The 22,956-nt window shown below is 46.6% G+C and overlaps 1 protein-coding gene across 1 annotated transcript in view; it reads left to right on the top strand.

Moving 5' to 3' along the window:
- DNAH1 (dynein axonemal heavy chain 1) overlaps positions 1 to 22,956 on the top strand; it is a 75,175-nt gene that overhangs the window by 33,432 nt on the left and 18,787 nt on the right. The window contains exons 29-54 of the mRNA XM_075714661.1: positions 743 to 848; positions 1,925 to 2,038; positions 2,362 to 2,511; positions 2,997 to 3,083; positions 3,192 to 3,378; positions 3,494 to 3,585; positions 4,060 to 4,214; positions 5,901 to 6,078; positions 6,364 to 6,558; positions 7,213 to 7,332; positions 7,949 to 8,107; positions 8,404 to 8,508; positions 9,710 to 9,850; positions 10,355 to 10,515; positions 11,217 to 11,374; positions 11,511 to 11,684; positions 12,053 to 12,091; positions 13,200 to 13,378; positions 14,192 to 14,422; positions 15,787 to 15,983; positions 16,714 to 16,849; positions 18,036 to 18,244; positions 19,030 to 19,201; positions 19,564 to 19,755; positions 20,298 to 20,408; positions 21,567 to 21,752. Coding sequence (XP_075570776.1) covers positions 743 to 848; positions 1,925 to 2,038; positions 2,362 to 2,511; positions 2,997 to 3,083; positions 3,192 to 3,378; positions 3,494 to 3,585; positions 4,060 to 4,214; positions 5,901 to 6,078; positions 6,364 to 6,558; positions 7,213 to 7,332; positions 7,949 to 8,107; positions 8,404 to 8,508; positions 9,710 to 9,850; positions 10,355 to 10,515; positions 11,217 to 11,374; positions 11,511 to 11,684; positions 12,053 to 12,091; positions 13,200 to 13,378; positions 14,192 to 14,422; positions 15,787 to 15,983; positions 16,714 to 16,849; positions 18,036 to 18,244; positions 19,030 to 19,201; positions 19,564 to 19,755; positions 20,298 to 20,408; positions 21,567 to 21,752 — 3,934 coding nt within the window. The remainder of the gene's footprint in view (positions 1 to 742; positions 849 to 1,924; positions 2,039 to 2,361; positions 2,512 to 2,996; positions 3,084 to 3,191; positions 3,379 to 3,493; positions 3,586 to 4,059; positions 4,215 to 5,900; positions 6,079 to 6,363; positions 6,559 to 7,212; positions 7,333 to 7,948; positions 8,108 to 8,403; positions 8,509 to 9,709; positions 9,851 to 10,354; positions 10,516 to 11,216; positions 11,375 to 11,510; positions 11,685 to 12,052; positions 12,092 to 13,199; positions 13,379 to 14,191; positions 14,423 to 15,786; positions 15,984 to 16,713; positions 16,850 to 18,035; positions 18,245 to 19,029; positions 19,202 to 19,563; positions 19,756 to 20,297; positions 20,409 to 21,566; positions 21,753 to 22,956) is intronic.

Raw genomic sequence — 22,956 nt, forward strand, 5'->3', positions numbered from 1 at the left:
ATTCAGCCCACAAGCTGCTTAATCTTAAGAAGGAGAGAATCTGCTGAGTGTATCCAAAATTGAGCAGCCAAGAGAGACTGCTCTAAGCCCTGAGGGATCCTCTCAGAGAAGATTCTCTCTTCTCTACATTTCAAACAGAGCTGGTCCAATTAGTCTGTTGCACACTGGTGAATCTGAATTAGTTATTCCAACAAAAGCTGATACTCTTTTCTCAGATGTTTTTTTTTTCTTTGTAAGTAATTTAACTTCCTTAAATCATGCCTTGTGGGAAGATCATCTTCCTTGTATACATGCTTCCAGCTTTATACATGGTCTTCCAAGCTCTGAAAAATGGACTTAAGAAATGTCTAAATTGTATCTGCTACACTTATAACTCAGGTACAAAACAGGAATTCAATGTGACACCTCTTTCAAGCCCAAATCTGTAACATACAGAATTTGTCCCAGGCTGTAGGATCAGACATTGCCATGGTCTTGCACGTACTATGCACCTTCTCACTCATCACATTGCCTGGGATGCATAGTCAGGGTGAGGGGCTACAGCCCCTTCCACTGTACCAGTATACTGTGGCTGTGTCACTACCTGCCGTGGGATGTTAGGGGCCTTTTAGGTTCACTTCTTGTCTCTGTGCTGCCTCCCCAGTATGTGGATTTATAATTTCTAGATCTAGCTGAACTTTTGACTGCAATTTTTCTCCTGTGTGATATTCATGAATCCCCTAATTTTTCCTTCCTTGTCGAGCTCTGGCGCATGGGCTTGCTTTGATGAGTTCAACCGCATTGATATCGAGGTGCTGTCTGTGGTGGCCCAGCAGATCACAACCATTCAGAAAGCACAGCAGCAGAGGGTATGTAATGAACATACAGATGCAAAGGCAGACGAAGAAATCTGCACTTGAGCTAGTCTAGGCAAGTCCTTGTCTTTGCATGCATCTTCACAGAGGACCAGCTTCGCTGCTCAGGGGCAACTCAGGCAGACATACTTGAGCTTGGAGAGGCATGAGTAATGCCCTAGCTGTGGCACATCATATCAGGCCATTACATAGTCAGCATCCTGGGTGGGTTTTGTAACTTCACCCTAGTCTGCGCTGCCACAGTTGCCCACACTCTCACAGGCTGAAGTACATCTCAGTTTGAGCTGCAGTGCCAGCAGACTTTAGTGTGGGAGACACTCTGATACAGATCCACTGAGCTGATACAAATTGGAGCTGTGATAAAGGCAGCCAGTGTTCTGCCATGAGTTGGTCAGCACCACGTTTGTCTAGATGTGTTATCCAAGCTTTAGTGGATTCACAAAACCCAGTATGTGCAGAAAAATGCATACTCATGCAGACACAGAGTTGCAATGTAAAGTGAATTGTTGGCTTTATGTGGAGACTCAGCTGTCAGCCAGCCTAGCAGCCAGACTCTGCTTTGTTCTCTGGAGACTCAGCAGGGTTAAGACCTGAATCTCCTTGACTTTGGCTTGGAATTAGAAACTTGCTCTCCATTAATTCTTCTGCATTACTTTATCCCCCATCTGAAATTACTACCTACACAGCTTTAAAAAGGATTTAGGTTTCTCTTTGCCCTCTCTGCCACGAATTAATTCAGGTCCAAGCTCTACTGCAGAATAAATGGAAAGATGTTTATTTACAGCTGGAGGGATAGAAGTCTATTCAAGAGAAAAAAAAAAAAAATTGTATCCTATCAGTAAATCTTCCATGAGCCCAGTTTCTTAAACAGGGAAAAATATTGCTGGTAATAGTGGATTCCTGCAGTGGGACCAGATTGAGTCACTACAGTTGTGGGCAGCTGTGTGTGTCTGTGCTTGATAATTTAACTACTGAAAACCATTGTTTTCCTCTTGGAAGATTTTGCTACATTATTTAATTCGCAGGTTGGGCTCTGTTCTTTGAGGATGACCATATTTTTAATTTTCTAGGTGGATCGCTTCATGTTTGAAGGCACAGAGATCCCATTGGTCCCATCCTGTGCAGTCTTTATCACAATGAACCCAGGGTATGCTGGGCGCACTGAACTGCCCGATAACCTGAAGGTAAGGAGGGCAGACTGCATAGACAGAAAGAAGAGGGGCAATAAAGGTGCTGGATGCTACCCAGACCACCAGCGTGTCCATGACAAGGATTAGGATGTGATGCTTTTGGCAAGTTTCTAGGATCATTTTGAGATTTGAATCACATCTGTAAGCAAATGGCTGTCCTCAGATTGCAGTCTGCAGGGATGCTGCCCCAACAGGTGCCAGACACACTCATGCTGTGTCCTCTAAACAGTCTGGGATAGACACTCTGCCTTTTCAGTTTGCTGGAAAAAGCAAGAAACAACAGCGTTTTGATTTTGTGTTGGAACTATACGTTTCAGGCTCTGTTTCGCCCTGTGGCTATGATGGTCCCAGATTACTCCATGATTGCTGAGATCTCACTCTACTCCTTTGGGTTTAATGAAGCCAAAGTCCTTGCAAAGAAGATCACCACAACATTCAAACTATTGTCAGAGCAGCTCAGCACCCAGGTAGATGCCTTCATGTCCATGATTTTTTTTTAAATGTGAGGCTTACTCAGCCTAGGCACAAAGTACCTGGATGGTTCTTGTGGTGCCTTATGATAGCATGTCACAAAAAGGTCACAATACCCATTCTTCATCTACCTCCCTCCTTTATAATGCTTGTTTCTCCTCCTGTGGCTGGATTTGCATTCACCTTCAGTCCTACTTAGGATTACAATGGCAGGACAGCCGAGCCAAGCAGCTCTGCCTACTTCTCCCTTCATCTAGAATTTTTCATCATCCAGTTATTCTCGTCTTTCTCACCCGTAGTCTACACAGGTGAGGACTAGTTAGCTGTTTGAAGAATCCTGAGAGCAGACTTGGATGAAGGAGCAGTTGTTCTGAAGGCGTAACTCTCATTTTTCTTTTCTTACCTGCTGAGTGCATGCACAGGTTCTCTGTAGGTGATGCTCCTGTACCTGATGACATTGTTTCCTCTGTGCCTTTTCTAGGACCACTATGACTTTGGGATGAGAGCTGTGAAGACTGTCATCTCAACAGCTGGCAACCTCAAAAGAGAGAATCCTACTATGAATGAGGTAAATGTGCTTACACTTCACAGTCATAGAGTGACAAGATCCTGCCTTTTCTGCAGCCACATAAGAGAGGCAGGATCTTTGAAGTTCTGAGTTCTTAAATCCTTGCAGGAGCTGATCTGCCTGCGGGCTATCAGGGATGCCAACATACCCAAATTCCTGCAGGATGACCTCAAGCTCTTCAATGGTATTGTCTCAGATTTATTTCCCAAGATCAGAGAAAAGCCTGTTGATTATGGCATTCTGGAAGAAGCCATTCGCAAATCCTGCATCAAAGAGAATCTGAAGGATGTTGATGGTGAGGGGAAAGGCTCTCCACAAGCTCCCTCTGAGCCTGGGCTTTTAGTCCAGTGCTCTGCCCTAGGAAAGAGACAGCTGGTCCCAGACCCACTCCACATTGTCTTTCTCTACAGGTTTTGTGACTAAGTGCATCCAGCTCTATGAAACCACTGTGGTTCGTCATGGCCTTATGCTAGTGGGGCCAGCAGGCTCTGGGAAGACAAAGGTATGGTTGAGACACTGTGCTGGCCCCAGCAAACCATCGCCTATCTAGTGATGCAGAGGATTAAGCTTCACAGAAGGCTCATACTCCAGCATTTCCAGCTTCTCTCAGATAGAAGTCAGGGTACCAAGATGCCTTTTATTATTGATTTGTAGCCATGGGGAAGTATATTAGTATCTCACTCTTCTGAGTTGGGAGATTAGACTGAAGTTTATTAGCTCTGATGCAAATTTCTAAGGCTGAGACATACTTTGACATCTCGAGATGCTTCAGGCCTCTTGCACGGGAGATCTGACTCCCCCCCTGCATCTGAAATGCTTTATTTCTGCAAATACAGCCAGGCATTTCCTTACTATGATATTATCCTTCACTACATCTCCTTTCTCACTGCCTTTTGAATGCAGTTGCTGTGAGAGCAAGTGGCTTTGTTGTTATGGAGCCATGGCAGTTAACTCTCTTGCCCTCCTGCTTTTGCAGAGTTATGAAGTCCTGGCAGCTGCAGTGACGTCACTGAAAGGTCAGCCTGCAGCCAGTGGTGGGAATTACGAAGCAGTCAGCTACTTTGTACTGAATCCCAAATCCATCACAATGGGCCAGCTTTATGGAGAGTTCAACTTGCTAACGCATGAGTGGTAAAGTACAAAACCTGCTTTCCTTCCTTCCAGATGGGAAACGTTTTTCTTCTGGTCTTGAGCGTCTTCTCTTCGAGGATGAGAACTATTTAGGGTAGTGGCATAAAACCAGAAGCAATCAAGTCCTTATCCTCACCAAGCTACAATAGCCAGTCACGGCGATTTAAGCTGACGTCTTTTATTGTGTGCTTGGCCCGGCTGCCAGCACATGCCCAGACAGTTACTGCAGCTCAGCTGGCAGCATTAACTGCGTAACAAGGAATAATTCAATTGCTTTGGAGCACATACCCCCTGCTCTAAGATACAGCAGCTTAAAAACACTTGCTTTGCTTCTGAAGAAAAGTGACCTCTGTGCTGCGCACTTGACTTGTTCTGTATAAATACACTGGTGGCCTTGAATGATGAGGGATGACTTTCAGGCATAAAGGGGCATTTTATTCCTGTTACCAGGGCTCCTGCTTGCTCACATGGTTTGGAAGTGAGAACCAATAGCCCTTTTGCCCTCTTGACAGGCAGGTCCTACTGCTTATGTTTCCATATGTGACCTGAGGTTGACTTTGCAGCTCACTTTATCCAGAAGTAAGGTGTGAGAAGCAGTGTGAATTTCCCTTTGGCCCTGTCACCCACCACTTGCTTAGGGGCAAAGCTAAAGACTGTGTTCTGTAAAACTAGGGAAAATAAATAAATATGAAACTAACCGCCTCTAGGAAAAGTAAGCAAGCGAGTAAGCATTACTGATGCTGAGACCCAGAGCTTCCCAACCTGGGCTCTGATGCGTCTTTACTGAAGGACATTTTATAGGATATTCCAGTTAAGCTCGACAGTTTATTTATGATGTGACTCTACCCAAGGGCAGCAGACAGGCGCGTCAACATGACAAAAAGAAAAATACAGCAGCCATGTAAAATGTATTTACAGAAAAATCAATCTGTTTTAATCAGCTGAGCTTTAGAACAGACTGTTTTCCCTTGATCTCAGTAACAATACCCTGGAATTCACTAGCACTATAAAAATAACAAGTAATTATTTCATAATGGGAGTAGAGTCCAGGGCCTGAACAGAAATTCCACTCCAAGTTTCCGTGTACAGATTAAGCTCTTGCTGTCAACAGCCAGCATTCCTTGTGTGTTTGCTCTCCTGTTCACCAGCTCCAGCACCAGCTGGGTTCACAGGCAGCTGAGGATGGGGAACTTATAAAGAGGGTAGAGTCATGCTCTTTAGCCTGAATTGATCCTCCTAACCTACAGTTACCCAACTGAAGCACCTGAATTAGCAGAGTAACTGTCCTGAGTCTCCCTTTACACTTTGTGGAGAAAAAGAGGCACCTCCAGAGAGCAGGTAACCCACCTATGACCTGAACTGGATGCTGGCAAAGCCTCTTTGCTTTTCACTGAGGACAGAGATGTTAAAGGGAAACTTGGCATTTTATAGTTAGATGACATGAAGTCCAGATCCTAGTGGCCAAAGAAATTGTCTCATGGTGCCACTCAGGCTGAGATGTATGTCTCAGTAAAAGAAAGAATGAGATGGACCTTGATGCAGCTCATCAACAAGTGAGGCACAGGTATCCTTGGGCACATGAACCAGTGTAAGATTCTGGCTCTGTTGCCTTATATGGTGGAAGCTTTGCCATTGATTTCAGCAAAACTGGAATGGGCCAAGCCCTGCCTTCCTCCCTCCTTTCAGGACAGATGGGATCCTTTCCTCACTCATCCGGCAGGGAGCTGCGGCCACCAACACCAGCAAGAAGTGGTACATGTTTGATGGGCCAGTTGATGCTTTATGGATTGAGAACATGAACACGGTGCTGGATGACAATAAGAAGCTGTGTCTCAGCTCAGGGGAAATTATCAAGCTGACAGAGGTAACTCATCCCTCCTGCTTTTGCTGCCTGTTCTCTGTTTTCCTTCCTCCCTCTTGGAACAGACTTGCATTTTACTTTCCACTTGATGTCTGTGATGACTTATATGGAAATTGGTGTCTCAGTAGCAACCCTTTGTTGGCCAGACCTCTGCTGTGATGCACAAACACAACAAAAAGAGGGCTTCTGCAACAAAGGGAAAGATTTCAGCTTCACCAAATTATGCTGAAAGACATATCAGAAGTGATCAAATCCTTATCTTCCTTTCTCACCTTTTGCAATTTCCAGAGCATGACCATGATGTTTGAAGTCCAGGATCTGGCTGTTGCTTCCCCTGCCACAGTCTCCCGCTGTGGCATGGTTTACCTGGAACCCAGCATCTTGGGGCTGGAGCCCTTCATTGAGTGCTGGCTGCAAAAAATCCCAGGCATCATGCAGCCCTTCTCACAGCAGCTAGCTTCTCTCTTCAGGAGATTCCTCAAGGTGAGCTACCATGCCGTTTCAGCCCTTCCATCATTTTGAGCTTGTCAGCTTAGATATCAACCAGCCCAGACTTGTCAAGACCTGGATTTAAATGTCATTGTGGGAACACTTCAGACTAACAGTACACAAACTAATCTGTGAATTTCCTGGGTTTAATAGAGGTTATTCACTGATCCCTACAGATGTGACTTAGTCTTAATGGTCATGATAGTTTGTTTTATTTCCTTTTAAAATTATCTTCTGGACAGAGTCATCCCTAGTGCAGCTCCATTGTTTACAGTGTAGTTACTCCAGGGAGAAAGTTGTAAGAACAAGTCTTGTTATTTCTGCTCTTCTCCTGAGCCACTATTTTAATGAATAACCCAGAGCTGCAAAGGAAAGGTCTGAAGGGAGCAAACCATTTAACAGCAGTGATGGCAGAAGATGCACGTCACTGTTGCACAGAACCAAAAGGCAGGCCCAGAGGTTTCTTGTGACTAAGACTGAACCAAGCAGTTTGACTTACTTTTCTCCAGTCAAAACAGTGGTACATGGCAGCATTCTCAGCCAAATATAGCCTGCAGGGAGGCAAAGTGAAACCAGAACCCTAGAAGGTAAAAGCAAAGTCACGTGTGTTGGATGGTGACACTGAGCTGTTCCTGACTCTCCTTACAGGAGGCCATTGGTTTTGTCAGGAGGTTTGTGAAGGAGATAATTGCCTCAACGGACAGTAACCTCACAAGGAGCCTCCTCATGCTCTTGGAATGTTTGTTTCAGCCTTTCATTCCCATTGAGGTAGGATTTTGCCACTATCGCTTGTGTGCACCTGTAACTCTTAAGGGCACTAAGTTGCAGGGGGTTAGTCACCAGAGAACAAAGTGTTGGTGCAGAAGGGTCACTCTGTAGCTCATCTATGCGGCAGAAGGCAATACAACATCCCGAAATGCACAGGTAAACCTGGAAGGATTATGCTTTGCCCACTGAAAGAGCAAAAGATAAACTCCATGCCTACTAGGCTGGAGGGAAGAGATTCACTTTTATTTATAGCAGCAGGAATTGGAGAATTACTGGAAAGCAGAGATCAGAGCTAAACAACGATGCACTTCAGATTGCAGGTCCTTTGAGAACTAGGATTGAAGAAGGCTGGACAATTTTCAAATTAAAAACCAAAGACTAACTTCTTTTCCCAGCTCCTGTTGAGTGACATCAGTTCAGCAAGGGGAGTCTCTCAAGTACACCAATGAATCAGCGAGTTTTAATCCACAGAATACATTAACAAGGCCTGTGAAAAACTGGCTAGAAAAAGCTACATAGAAGCTGAATAGAATTACGAGCACATTAACAGGAGTCTGTTTTTTGTGTACCTTAACCATGCCTGAGAATTTTACTTCTGCTCTTCTCTGGTTCTCAGGGAATTAGGATGATTCCCCAGGAGAAGGCAGCTCGTATTGGAGAGCTGATTGAACCCTGGTTTATATTTGCCTTGATCTGGAGTGTGGGTGCTACTGGAGATTCCCAAGGTCGCATGGCCTTCAGCTTGTGGCTGAGGGAGAAGATGGCAAAGGAAAAGGTGTGTATGTGTAAAGGAAAAGCAGATCCTCTCTCATTATAGAGGAACTGGTAATGAGGAATGGGGGTCAGAGATTCTTGAATGCCTGGAGGCTTTGGATGTGCTTCCTCTTGGTATCTGCTATACCAGATCTGCCTCAAACTTCAAGGGATCCCTGGAGCTGGAAGATCTGGGAGAGAGACCTGTCCCCCCTGGCCCAGGCAGCATCCTGTTAGTAGTCTTCCTTGCAGTAGTGCAGATCTTCCTCTGAATTCAGTTGAGTGGCAGCCAGGTTCACCCCAGCTTTATTCCCACAGATCCAGTTACTTTTCCCAGAAGAAGGGCTGGTTTATGACTATAAACTGTATGATGCTGGACTTAGCAGTGCTGAAGATGATCTGGATGAGGAGGTCATTAGGGAGGTAAAATATTTCACTTTTAACTCCAAGCTGGGAAATTTGGAGGGAGGGACCAGGAAGCAACACAGTCCTGTCAGATTTGGTAGGATTTTCTCATCAAGGGTGAATAAGAAAGGCCTATAGGAACCAAGTGAGAATGTTTAAAGTGAAATGAAGCTTTTCATTAAAGGAAGAAGGCAGTTTCTTGCCCTCAGGTTTGTGAAGCAGATCTTTCAAATCCGAGCCGAGGACTGGCCAATTCAGACCTGAGTGCCTCTGCCAGTGCTCAGGAAAGTGAGAGGGCTCTACAAGTGTGGCTGCTGGAGGAGGACAGAGAGAAGCTCAGATGGAAAGGTCTGTCTGTGTTAGAAAACAGTGCACAACAGCAGAAGAGCTGTGTGCAGCAGTCTGGAGGAGGAGCAAAGCAGACAAATATGCCACCTTTTTCACAGGAGGCAGCAGAGCTGTAGGGCATGCAAGGCCCATCTGACTGACAGTCACCAGCCCCTAGGGAAAAAAAAAAAAAAAAGAGGAAAAATGCTTCCTCTCCCTGAAATAAGAGCAAAGTAAAGAGCCCTACATGAGCATCAGATGCTTAGCAGAAGCTGCCAGCATCGTCTGTGTGGGAAGGTCACATGGGGCGGTCAGGAATGCACATTTTCTTAGTGTTCTCCAGCACATCCCTGATAAAACCTCTCACTTGTATAGTGGCTTCTGGGCGGTTAGTCTGTGACTTGATTCTAGCACAAGTCGTCCATGTCTTGTACGAGTACAAAACCTCCATGTGCCTCTGATTACAATGCAGGCAATAGCACCAAACATGAAGATAGGATCGCAGCTAAGCCCTCTTTGGCCCTCTGCCATGGGGGCACTTACAAATAGGTCAGCTTAGGACAGAATTCCTGTTCTTGCAAATATCACAGGTGTTCCATCACCCTTTGATCCCAGTTTTCAGTGTGGAAAGCAAGTACGTTGCTGCTGGGGCAATGATCTCTAACTCTTGGGCTACCTCCCTCCCAAAGCAAATGAGTGAGACACTCACAGGCCATACAGAAATGTATAGGTGGCAAGACTAGACAGAAGGGCTGGAAACCTAAATTCATTGTCAGAATCTGAGCTACTACACAAGGAGCTGTGATGGGGAAAACACAGCAGAAATACTGTTTTCCTATTTCCATAGGGGATAGATGCAACTGCTCCCTCTAAACACACCCATACCTTTCAGGTGTGCTGGGAGAAGTGGTTGGACTCTACGGCTAAGTTCACCATGGTTCCTGATACCAACTTCTGTGACATTATTGTGCCCACAATGAACACAGTCCGAATGGCCCATCTGCTGGAGCTGTTGCTCACCAACCGTAAGCCAGTACGTGCCCAGCCTCGTCTTTGATTTTTTTATTCAACCTTGTTCTCTTCAACAGGGGCACCTTTTCCTCTCCCAGTGCAGTCAGAACCTAACAGCTACCTGATACTTTGAGATTATTTCCCACTCTCATGGATTTGTATTTCTCTGCTCAAAAGCTGTGCCTAAGCAGCAAGAGTCCTCCGTTCAGTCCCCAGGCACCGTGCCAGTGCCCCAAAGGAATTATCAACACTCAGTTTTCAAATGCAGCAATAGCTAGATAGCCCATCACCATCCCTCTCTACCTGTTTCCTAAGGTTCCATTTCATACTTCTCTGGTTGGATTCCTTCCACACCAAGAGATCTGTTGAACAGCTGTCCTTACTGAAGAAACGAGCCTTCTGTCCTCTTCCAGTGTTTGAATGCTTAAGTGAGCGGTAACCTGCATTTCCCCCAGCAAATGTCAGAGAGCTGGGAAACACAAACTGTATGCCTATGGTTATGCTGCATTGCTGATTGCACTTCTAGGTTCTCTGCATTGGTCCCACTGGTACAGGGAAGACTGTCACAATTACGGACAAGCTTTTGAAGAACTTGCCTCTCAGATACATCACACACTTCCTGATGTTTTCAGCACGCACCTCTGCTAACCAAACCCAGGATCTCATTGACAGCAAACTGGATAAGAGGCAAGTTTCCTTTCTGTGTTTGCAAAGGCAATATCCCTGAGCTCAGTGTTCCTATCAGTTTGGCCATTTAGTTTCAGCCCAAGACCTGAAGGGGCCCCAAGCACGTACAGCTGTGGATAACAAATAGGACACAGAGCAAATCTGAGCTGGGATTGTGAGAGCCAGTAATAACTTGATACAATGGCAAGAAACTGAGAAGGATTAGTGAGGGTCTGTAAAAGTTGCTTCAATTCTAGTTATTCCAGAAATACTACATTTCACAGCACAGGTGTTTGCAAACCCTGGTTGTGGGATCTTTATAGAAACTGATGAGGGGAGAAAACATGGCTGCTGACCCCCAGTCCAACTCCCCATGGTTAACAGCTTCCCTTTTGCCTCTCCAGTCAGCCACTGGTTTGAAGTTTCCAACAGATTCATGGGCTCAAGCTTTGCTTTTATTTGCACCCATTTATTCATTGACATTGTGCATAAGTAGACAAAATTTCGCTCATGTGTTTGGAAAGAAGCCAATGCCTCAAACATTGCTCTGGATCTTTTCCGTGTAAAGGCCCATATAAAGCAGTATATGGAGTGTAAGTGTAAGGATAGCTGAAACTGCTGATCCAGGAAGCCTCTGGAGAAAAAAATGCTTTTGGATCAAGTTAGGAGTATCTTTGCAATAGGAGTTGTCCCATGTCCTTATGTGGCTTCTGTCCTTACAGGCGGAAGGGTGTGTTCGGGCCTCCAGTTGGGCGGTACATCGTATTTTTTATTGATGACTTGAACATGCCCATGCTGGAGAAATATGGTGCTCAGCCACCCATCGAGCTGCTGCGGCAGTGGATGGACCACCAGGGCTGGTACGACAGGAAACAGATTGGTATGACCCAGATCCTTTGCCCAGTACTCTTCACAAAAGTTGGCCTGTTGATAGATATGCATACCTGCTATGGAGACTTGTAGTGAGAGTTTTTAGCTACAACTTAGCGTTCATTCCTGATTTTGCACTCTTCAAGGTACTTTTAAGAAGCTGGTAGATATTAATTTTGTCTGTGCCATGGGACCTCCTGGAGGGGGAAGGAATGCTATCACTCCACGCCTCACCCGCCATTTCAACTACCTCTCCTTCACAGAGATGGAGGAGAGCAGCAAGAAGACTATCTTCTCCACCATCCTTGGCAGCTGGATGGGTAAGTTCTGCAGACAACTGCCACCTTCTCATGTTGCAAGCCAGCCCAATGATAATGGAGGTTGGAAAGGGAGGAATTAATATTGATGATCTGATCAAAGTATTGGAGGCTGGAACTTGCATTAGTTTCTTGAAGGTGCTTTGGGAAAGTTTTGTTTGATTCTTAGCAAACAGAGAGCTCATACACTGTTTAGTCTCAGGGTCAAACTCTGCTGGTGCAAATCAGCAAACTTCAACTTTGGCTCTCACAGTTTCTTAAGGTATCCCATAGCCTAAGCCTCTCAAAGAGGATTTGGTTGAGATGTTTGATGCAGATATCCTTCACCTTGGAAAGTAAAGTGGTAACTCAGGGTTTTTGTCTTTTCCTAGCTGGACTCCTAGGAGAAAGAAGTTACAGAGATCCAGTGCGTAAGTAAGAGCAGAAAGATGAGAGAGAGACTGTGAACAGAACAAGCTGATGGGCACAGCGTGGCATAGCTTACCTGTGCTTTCAGCAGACAGACACTTTCCCAGACAACAGCCTTCTGTGGAAGCAGAGCCTTCTGTTACTCTCCATCTGCTGCAGCCCGTGGACAGCTGAGCAGGGAGGATCTAAGCATGGTGCTACAGCCACCCAGAAAAAACGGTTCATTTGGAGTGAAATGAGTCCTCTTACATTTGACAGGGTGGGAATTCAGGATCATCTTTGCAAATGTGTCCTCATCTGCAAATCTGCCAGCAGGAAGGAGTGAGAATAGTGCACTATGAGAGAAGCAAAGCAGAACTTTCTGAGTGCTTGCAATATTCACAAGCATCAGTACCCAACTATGAGCTCAGCAGCACAGTGAAACATGTAGCTGTGATTTCAAAACAAATTAAATAATTTTGGAAATAATGCAAAAAAGTGCAAAATGCTAGGGTGTCAGAGGACCCCAGCAGTGTTTGTAATGAACTTGATTGGGAGGGTTTTAAAAAAAAAAAAAAAAAAAAGAAGAGTATTTTATGCTCCAAAACTGGCAGCTGCGTTTAAATCTTGCCAGACTATTGCATAAGAAATTATTCCTCAGTGGCTTTGCATTTGCTGAATAAAATGAATTGCAAGGCAGTTTAGCTAAGAGGGCACTCACACCTTCTGGCTTAAAAGTAGCTGAGACTCTGCTGAGGGAGTACAAGGAGGGAGAAGGAAAGCCTGTCTGCAAGTATTTCAGGTAGGCACCAATTACCTGTCTGGCAGTGTCTCCTCTTTCCCTGGGGTGTGTGGAGTCTTAATACCGCAGAATTGTTGTCATGCATTCTTCCCTCCCCAGATCTGATTCCCTTTGGTTGGGAAACTCATTGGCAAACTGTCCACTGCAGCAAGCAGGTGCTTGGTCAGGTCCACACACAGTCTCTGCATAAGAAATCAGAAGACAAGTGTGTTCCTGGCCAAGTCCTGGCAACACCTCTGCCACTCAGTGCCACCTGCCTGCACTGCTAGGACCTTCTCATCCCAGAGTCACCACTTTGGCATCCTCTCCACCTTCCTCTGTCTCTGCAGCAGGAGCATTTGCAGTCAAAGACTTGAACGAGCCCTTGGTTGATGCCACTATCTGCATGTATTTGACCATCACATCCCAGCTGCTGCCCACACCAGCAAAGTCACATTACACCTTCAACCTGAGAGACCTCTCCAAGGTGTTCCAGGGCATGCTCATGGCTGAGCCCAGCAAGATCGAGGTGAGTCCTCCCATCAGCACAGCCATGCTACCCAGGGGAAGACCAGAAATGTTCCAGTTCAAGCCCCATTGACAGGCCTGCAAACAGGCCTCAATTTCTTGTTGAAGCTGTATTTTGGTACTGTTCAATGAATGCGGTGACCTTCCCTTTGGTTATATTGCCTAGTACCAGTAGTAAACAGACACACCTTCCCCCCACCACCACCCCAGCCTTTCCTTGGTGTCAAAGCAAGTGAGTGGTGACAGGGAGTCAGTACAACACAGCCTATCCATTCAGGGCTGGATGGAGCCATAGGGGCAGAGGTGTTGTCCTGTTACCAGCTTGGAGTAATGGAGGCTTCTGTCCCTTCCACTCTCTGGAGGACCTTGCTCTGGCTCCAGCCTAGCCAGTAAAGATTGACTTACCACGGGAAGTACTTGGGATCCTGGTTCTGTGTACACTCAAATAAAAGGATCTTTCATAAAAACAGATGAACTTCTGAAAACAGTAAAAATTAAATCAAACTTGGGGAAAGATAAGGACAAACAACATGATTTTTAAATCTCTCAGAGAAAGCCTGACATATGGACAAATAAAGAGGGGATTAGCTGAAACTGTAATGAGCTCTCTGCAAAGCAGCTGTTTTGACAAGACTTGTTTTTGAGAGGAGAAGGGAATGCAGCTTCCTCCACCCAGTTCTTTCTCCACTCCAGCTGCCTTCTAGCAGGAGTGGACCTGGCCACATGCTGGGCAGGAACTAGCTTTCCTGACAGTGAGGCTCTTGATACTTCTCTACTTCTCTCACGGGGGTATTTTGCTGGGATTTCCTACCAGAACAAACTACACCTGCTGAGACTGTGGTACCATGAGAGCTGCCGGGTCTTCTGTGATCGCCTGGTCAGCAAGGATGACCGGACCTGGTTTGACAACCTGATGAAGAGTATGATGGAGGAGTTAGGCACCACATTTGAGGAGGTTGTCCCCTCCCAGCCAGTTCTGTTTGGGGACTTCATGGAGCCAAGTGCCAATATCAAACTCTACGAAGCAATCGACAGCCAGGAAAAGGTAAAGACCTTGGGAATCATGATGATGTGAGCTATGTTCACATCTTCCAAGTCTTCTGCAAACAAAAGAAAATGGTTAATAGTAACGATGGGGCTGCTTGAATTGAAGGTGTCTGGATAGCTCCCAGGGCTATCCTGTGAAATCCTACCCCAGATACAGACAGTGGCTGCATTTGGTGCAATGGGAAGTTGAGGTGGAACAAGTTGTCTCTGCATTGCCATCCTGGGGGCAGCCTGCTATGCCAAATCTCCCAAATGAGCTGCACTTGGGACTGAAAAGTGAAATTTGCTGGAAAGAAATGGCACATTACCCCCAAACAATACTAATTTTGCCATTAAAGACTTCACAATTGACCTTTACAAGTAATTAATGTTACTGCCAGATTCCCTGTTGAAGAAGATACTGTGGGTACTTTGGTAGTGATAATTAAGCAAAGGCAATGAGCAGTGCATTTTGCACTCATTATCAGAAACAGATGATTATCCTATCATCTCTCCTCTTGTGATAGCTGTGTGACAAGGACTGGTAACTAACTGAGCTTTCCAATCTCTTTCACAAAGTAGGTAGGCCTGTCCCCCACTGAGGTGAGCACAGCTGAGACAGCCAGACTTACCAAGCCGCTGCACAGTCCACTGGTGCACGCAGGACTTTGGCACATAGGCAGGGATTTCAGCACTGTATGAATTCCGGCTGATGTTGCTTGCCCAGGTTCACAGTGAGACTGCTGAGGGGGTAGGACCAAATCCCACATGTCTTCATGGTTCATCTCCTGCTCTGGCCTGAGGGTGACATTGAAGAGAGCCCTGAAAAGGGCAGGAGAGACTTCTCCTGCAGCTATTCTTGTGCGATGGCTGGACCAGTAGAAGAGTGTGCTTCTCTACTCATCTACAGCCAGCAAGGTTTTCTTCCAGCACCTGCCCTTTCCAGCCAGCATCCTGACCACAGGATGCAGCAGCAGGCAGTTGTCAGCTATAGAGTGAGGAAGCTCTCTCGGAGGGAGGCCCTGGAACAGCATGGGTCAGGCAGTCACAAGCTATTTAATTTTGAACTATGGCTTGCTGTTTCTCCATGCAAACAGCACCATTGGGAACAGCAGACCTTGGTCACTTGCCTGAGTTAGTTTAAGGTCAGCATTCAGCAGCAGCTGCTGTTGCCACCACTACTAGCTAAATTCAGCCCAGTCCAATGGTAGTTCCTATAGGAACATGGAGCAAAGAGAGCCATCACCACCCCACAGGCAGCTGCTTCCAGACCCTACTGAGTACCAAGCTCCACCCTCCCAGAGACCTGGCTGTGCTTCCAGACAACCACCCACCCACAGTTGCTTTTATCTAGTAGCCACAACTGACTGTTTCTGCCCACAGCTGAAGGTTGTGATTGAGGATTACCTGGAGGAGTACAATCAAATCAACACCCCAGAGCTGAAGCTTGTGCTTTTTATGGATGCGATACAGCACATCTGCCGAATCAGCCGAATCCTGCGGCAGGCTCCAGGGAATGCTCTTCTCCTGGGTGTTGGGGGAAGTGGGAGACAGTCTCTCACCAGACTGGCATCTCACATGTAAGTAATGCGTGCCTATGCACATAATGTGGAGCAGCTCCGTTGGGGCTGCCTCCAGAAAAATCTCTTTTCTTACCCTTCATGCTACTGGTTACACATTTTTCTGGTTGCTGACTCTTCAGATTTAACACTCAAGAGCTAGGGCTCAGTTAACATGCACATCTACACTAGAAAAATCCTTCCTGGGAGCTGGGCAGCAGGAAGACAAAGACAGGAATTACTAGTGACAAGTGATCAAGTGACATTGGCAGCCTGGCAAGTAGGACTTCTGAGTCTTGGGAGCCAAGGGGCCTCAAGAGGGAAACATGAAGAGCCAGGGATCTAGGCTGGGAAGCAAATTCTTCCAGCTCTGAATACAGGGTGTGATCCTAGAGAAATGCAATCACAGTTCCTAGGTGCACCAGCCTCTGAGGGCAGCATCACGAAAAAGTCCCTGTTTAGCTGCTCCCGCTGCACTCTGAGGCACTGGGCCCAAGAAGCAGTGTGACTCTGTTAGCTCATGGAGTTGTGCTTCTTCTGGTTTCTAGCTAGCTCAGATATCTCTGCTATGTGTAAAACATGCTCTTGGGTTGGTGGCTGAATATGCACAAGGACAGGCGTGTGCTCAGGACTCATTGCAGGAAAACAACTTGCTTGAGTCCTCTCCCCCTGAGTCCACGACACATACTCAGGATTGACAGAAGAGGAGATTTTAATTGGATGTAACTTCACAGGCTTCTCTTTCCTTTAGGGCAGATTATGAGTGTTTCCAGATTGAACTGTCCAAAAATTATGGCATGACCGAATGGCGAGATGACGTGAGGAAGATCATGATGAAGGCAGGCCTTCAAAGTCTACCCAAGACATTCCTGTTTGTAGACACACAGGTACAGGAATATTAGCATGGTGGACTCCATCCCAAAAGGAGTCAGAAATACATCTCTAAGCTCAATAAATCCCCCTAAAGAGGATTGAGGAGGTTGATACAAATCAGGCACAACTTGTATTTCTTAAGTAGCCCATCTTCATCATCTTACAAAAAAGCCCCAGGGATACTAAAGGTGGTGCATTTGTTGCTAGAGGGACTGTAGAGCTGTGTGTGAGTGGGCTGACTTCTCTGTTGCTCAAGGAAGCTTCTTTCAGCTCCATCCAAGGGTTTGGTGGGATCAAAGATTTTAGACCCAGCTGCCTGAAGCTAAGCACTACACTGACCACTGATACTAGATGTCCTAAGCAACGGCATTTTCTTTCTTTTCAAAGATACCAGGTTTAGGGCCTTATGCCTGTTGGTTCCACAGGATAATGTTGGTTTGTTATTGTAAACTGTAGCTTACTAATGACTAGGGCAACTTCTGGAATTCAGTTATGTTCCCATTAGGCTCTTTTACTGCCTTCATCATCATAGGAACCAAGTCCATTCTGGCAGTGCCCTAAGCAGTGAGATGAGCATCTGTCAAATGCTACTTGTTCCTGCATCCTTTTCCCTGCAGTGAGAAGCATATGTGGGAGAAGGGGGGCATGGGAGAGTGCATTTAGTCAAGTAGATAGATGCTGTGCATTTCTGATTTAGTAAAGGTGGAGAGGTGAGTGTGGCTTTGGAGGGAGATCGTCCCACAGACTGTGACGCATCCCTACAATTACGCTGTCTCCCACATTGATGAGCATTATCCTAATAGTGAAGTGTTCTGTGCTGGAGGAACAAAGACCCAGAGCAACCTGGTGTCTGGGGTCTGGTTGCAGAGTTACTGCAAGACAGGGAGCAAGGCCTTGAGCACAATTTGTCTGTAAGGAGACAGTGAATGGGCAGAAGGAGGCTTGTTCTCAGTCACACACACACACACACACACACCACCCCCCCCCCACCCCGAAATGGCTGAACATGGCTGTTCAATTGGAAATGCTGGACAAGGGTCAGAGTATGTTTTACTGGAGCCAAGAGATCATAGAAATGATTTCTTATAACAGAGGCTGAGGGCTATATTTATCCAAAGTGATCTACTTGGCATGTGGAGACATGACTATCTTATGACTTAAGAAACTGCTTTTTTTTTTCCTCCCCTATCATCTACTTAGATTAAAAATGAATCCTTCCTTGAGGATATCAACAACCTGCTCAACTCAGGTGACATTCCTGACATTTACAACCTCGATGATCAAGAACAGATCATGACAGCTATGAAGCCCATTGTTCGAGATCTAGGGCAGCAGCCCACCAAGGCCAATTTGATGGCTGCATACGCAGGACGGGTTCGCAGCAATATCCACATGGTCCTGTGCATGAGGTACAGTTCGGGGGTAGGACTTCATGGTGTCAATGTTAATTATTCCCTCCTTGTCCTTTGCCTTGCATCACTTTGTCATGGGACCTTTGTTTCTAAGCCCCTGAATTTGGAGGCATAATGTTTGCATACCACCTTCTCATAGGACTGGATATGGATACCTTTTTTTTTTTTTTTACACTTTGCTAGTTTCAAGATGAAGTTTGAAAAGTTTAAGAATATGATTATATGTGATCTAGATTAAGTACAGGCTTCCTCCTCCTTCATGCACCATTGAGCTGTTTGTTACAAAAATATCTTGCTTGAATTTGGGACTCACTTGTACCATGTTTACTCATGAATCTAGTGCATAGTCCGTGAGCAGCTTGCTTGCTTGCAGGAGGGCTGCCAGAAGGTACAGGGCATTCTCAGTGCAAGTACAAGTGGAAAAACTGGGGCCATGATTTTGGTCTGGTGATGCAATCTCTGCACTAACCTGCTTGAAATAGACTTCAGATCACATTTATTTCTTACCCCTTAAGTGTTCTCCCTAGAGAGGGACCCAGAAAACATCACCCCAATACCATCTTAATACTTCCAGAATATACCCAGGACTTCCAAGGAGTGAGCTCTGGCATGCCTGAACTTCCATTCCCTATTTCTCTCTCCCTCCTTTTTATTCCTTGGGTATATTCCCTTCGTTCTTACTCTGTAAGAGTTCAGGATAGTTCTAGGGAAGTAGGAAAGATATTTTTTCCTTATATCTATAGCTAGTTGTAACATCTCTTTTCTGCATGTCTTGCCCTCAGTCCTATTGGAGAAGTCTTCCGTGCACGCTTGAGACAGTTCCCCTCTCTTGTGAACTGCTGTACCATCAACTGGTTTAATGAGTGGCCTGCTGAAGCCCTGCAGTGTGTTGCCTCCTCCTTCTTGCATGAGATTCCGCATCTTGGTGCCAGTACTGAAGATGTTGATGGGATGGTAGGTGCCACACTCAACACACAGCTCCTCTATGCTCAGTGTGCCATGTTTCTAGGTACACATAGACAATGGATGCAGGACACACCAGCAGAAGGGTCCTATGCTGGACCCTTTCTGTAGCAGAAATGTTTCATGGCAGGGTCATTCAAATACAGAACTGGTTAGCTTTTGTATGCCTTGAAATGGGCATGTCCATTTGTCACCCTCTCTATGGTATTGAAGCCCACACACATATATAAGCTCTGCTGTGACTGTATACGTAGGCTCTTTGTAAGTCCCTTGTGCTCTCTGTGGGCCTCATGTAGACTTGCCTACCACACGTTCAGTACTGAATAAGATGTTTCTTTCCTTTCTCCTTGTAGATTCAAGTATGCGTAGAAATCCATCAGAGCGTGGCAAAGAAGTGCCAAGTGTACCTGGCAGAGCTGGCCAGACACAATTATGTCACTCCCAAGAGCTACCTCGAGTTCCTCAGCATCTTCAGTTCCCTGATTGGAAAGAAGAAACAGGAACTGAAGACAGCCAAGAACAGGATGAAAAGTGGCCTGGACAAGGTTTGTCCCTCACATCCAGGAGAGCTTTGGGCCCTCCTTACCTGCTCTGAGCAGTGTATTTATAGCTGCAGAGATGCAGCAAGATGCCCTACACATCTCCTGTGTAACAGGAGAAAACTCATGCTAAAGCAAAGGAGAATTACGCTTTCTGCCAGGGCCAGTCTTTCTGAAGGTCTGAGTCTGTAACAGCTCTAAAAGAGTGATGGTCCCCATTCTTCGGGGACCACAGACCTCTCTGTAGGTCATCATCTCTCAGAATGTTTCTTATTAACCTTTTAATTGAAAGCCCTGTAACAGCAACATTGTTCTGCTGCCTGATTGCCATGAGCTTATGAAGTAAGGCCCATCATGTGCAGGCACCATTAGGCACTACTGTTTATAAGCACACCACAGTGCCAGACTGTTGCTTAAGCAGGGACTAGGGCAAGACCTGCTTTATACAGCCTGACACTGGGCAGGGAGCACCTACCAGGACAGCACAGCCCTTTCCTGGGGCTTCCCATGGCTGCTGTCTGTGCTCTCACTCTGCTCTGCTCCCACAGCTCCTGCAAACAGCAGAGGATGTAGCAAGGATGCAGGAGGAGCTGGAGTCTGCCCGCCCTCTCCTGGCACAGGCAGCCAAGGACACACTGGCAACCATGGAGCAACTGCAGGTACCACTGCTGGACAGCCCTGCACTTTCCAAGTCTGGCTGCTCAGACTGGACACAGGACTTGGGGAGGCTTTGTGGGGATTGTACAAAATCCTGCTTGATCTGACAGTAAAAAGGCCCCAGATTAGCACAGCACGTATTTATGTAGAGCAGCACTACCAGCAAGAATAGCCTTCTGCAGGGGTCCCTGCTCTGGGGTTGGTGGGAGCCAGTCCAGGCCATTGCTAGCAGAAGCAATGGCTCACATGCCCCTGTCTGAAACCACAACCCAGGGTTCAGTCAGCCAAGCTACCCGGCTCCCTTTCCTCACTGGTTTAGGTCCTTGCCAGCACAGACTAGCAACACTACTAACACAATCCTAAGGTGGCCTGAGCAGCACTAAGCTCAGACTGTTGTTTCTGAAAGGGATTGTTCCCCCACATCCCATCCCCAGGGAGCTGATCCAGCTGCAGCCCTACCTCTGCTAGCCCAAACCTCAGGGATCATCACACACAGTCACACATGCCACTGCATAACAGAGAACTGCCCTGCATTGGCCAGCACTACCTTCCCTCCTCCTTGTGTTCCTCCCTGCCAGCCTCCTACCATGGGATGGTCAGACTGAGAAGGAGGGAACAGACACTAACATCATACAGCTCTGCATGCAAAGGGGAAAGAGTCTGCAATCTCTTATCTTCCCACATAGCTTTGGGAAGGTGGCCTGATCCACTCCCAGAAAAAGATTTGGCTGTATTCTACATTCCCTTTACACATCCTGCTAGTGTTTTAACCCTGGGGGTAGACAGAAATGACAGTTTTAGAAACAAAACCCTCAGCATATCTTCTTATTCCTCCATGTCCCTATACATTTGTATCCCTGTGCATCCCCTCCCTATGCTAACAGGAAAAATTGGTAGAGCAGCTAATTCCTGCAGGACTAACACCATTCCAGGCACAGCCAGAACTGGAGCTCGTGGATGATCTCTACAAGCTGACAAAACCTTCCTCCCAGTATGATGCAGGAAGGGGATCCCTCCAGCAGCTAGACCCCAGCATGTCTCTGCTAGAAGAAAATGCATGAGCTGCCAGAATAGCTGTGATCCTTACCTAGCAGAGCTGAGCCAAGCCAAAGGGGTGCTCTGGCTCCAGCATGGTTCTGAGGCTGTTTCTGGTGTTGCAGGTGGACACAGCTGTAGCCGAAAAGACAAGAAGTGCTGTGCAGGCTGAGGAGACGAAGGCCAAGTTGAAAGCTCAGACAGCCCAAGCCATTGCAGATGATGCTCAGAAGGACTTGGCTGAAGCCCTCCCAGCCCTGGATGCTGCTCTTGCCAGCCTGAGGAACCTCAACAAAAGTGATGTTACGGAGGTAACTGGGTTGAGTGGGAGGGTGGCAGGGAGCTGGATCTGGTCCTGGACAGCCACTCTTTTTGCAGCAATTCTCCTTCTATAGGCTTACAGCATCCCCTGCCTTTTCCAGCATCTCTATCCATCCCCCTGGGCTCACACTCTGGGCAGCTGCCCATACAGCTTCTCAGCTTCACTCCTTCAGAAGCAAAGAGGGGCAGAGAGGCAGCAGCTGGCTCCTGGATGTTGCTACATGTTGTTTCCTACTCGTGCCAGAGAGGGTGTTGAGGAGGGCTCACCCCATGGTGCCTGTCCATGGGGGTAGGCAGCACCACAATACAGCCTTGAGTACTGCAGAGCACAGGGACAGATCAAGCAGCACACTGTCTGAACCAGCAGGCTCTTGAAAGGGGATCCACCACAGGCAGAGAAGAGGAAGAGGCAATGGTTGGTGGGCTGACTTCAAGGAATACTGGCTTGAAATAGGATAGTCAGAGAAAGGAGGGTGATTCTGAGCCTGGCAAGTGTCATAGCCAATAGCCAAGAGAGCAAACTCAGCAAGTATCAGGCTTGTATCAGGAATAGTGTGGCCAGCAGGAGCAGGGAAGTGATTGTCCCCCTGTACTCAGCACTGGTGAGGTCACACCTCGAATACTGTGTCCAGTTTTTGCCCCTCAGTACAAGGACACTGAGTTGCTGGAGCACATCTAGAAAAGGGCAACAAAGCTGGTGAAGGGTCTGGAGAACAAGTCTTGTGAGGAGTGGCTGAGGGAACTGAGAATGTTTAGTCTGGAGAAAAGGAGGCTGAGGGTAGACCTTATTGCTCTCTACAACTACCTGAAAGGAGGTTGTAGTGAGGTGGGTGTTGGTCTCTTCTCCCATGTAACTAGCAATAGGACAAGAGGAAATGGCCTCCAGTTGCATCAGGGGAGGTTTAGATTGGAAATTAGGAAAAATTTCTTTACTGAAAGAGTGGTCAAGCATTGGAACAGGTGGTGGAGTCACCATCCCTGGAGGTGTTCAAAAAACATGTAGACATGGCACTTTGGGACATGGTTTAGTGGGCCTGGTGATGTTGGGTTGATGGTTGGACTGATGATCTTAGAGGTCCTTTCCAACCTTAATGATTCCTAGTTTTTACTTTCATTTAAAAAATAATCCAGCTACCAAGCCAGGAAACATGAAATTAATTATTACTCTACCCTTAATGGTTTAGTGGTGGACTT

The sequence above is a fragment of the Pelecanus crispus genome, chromosome 7 (genome assembly GCF_030463565.1).
Source record: "Pelecanus crispus isolate bPelCri1 chromosome 7, bPelCri1.pri, whole genome shotgun sequence".
In the NCBI taxonomy this organism is placed as follows: Eukaryota; Metazoa; Chordata; class Aves; order Pelecaniformes; family Pelecanidae; genus Pelecanus; species Pelecanus crispus.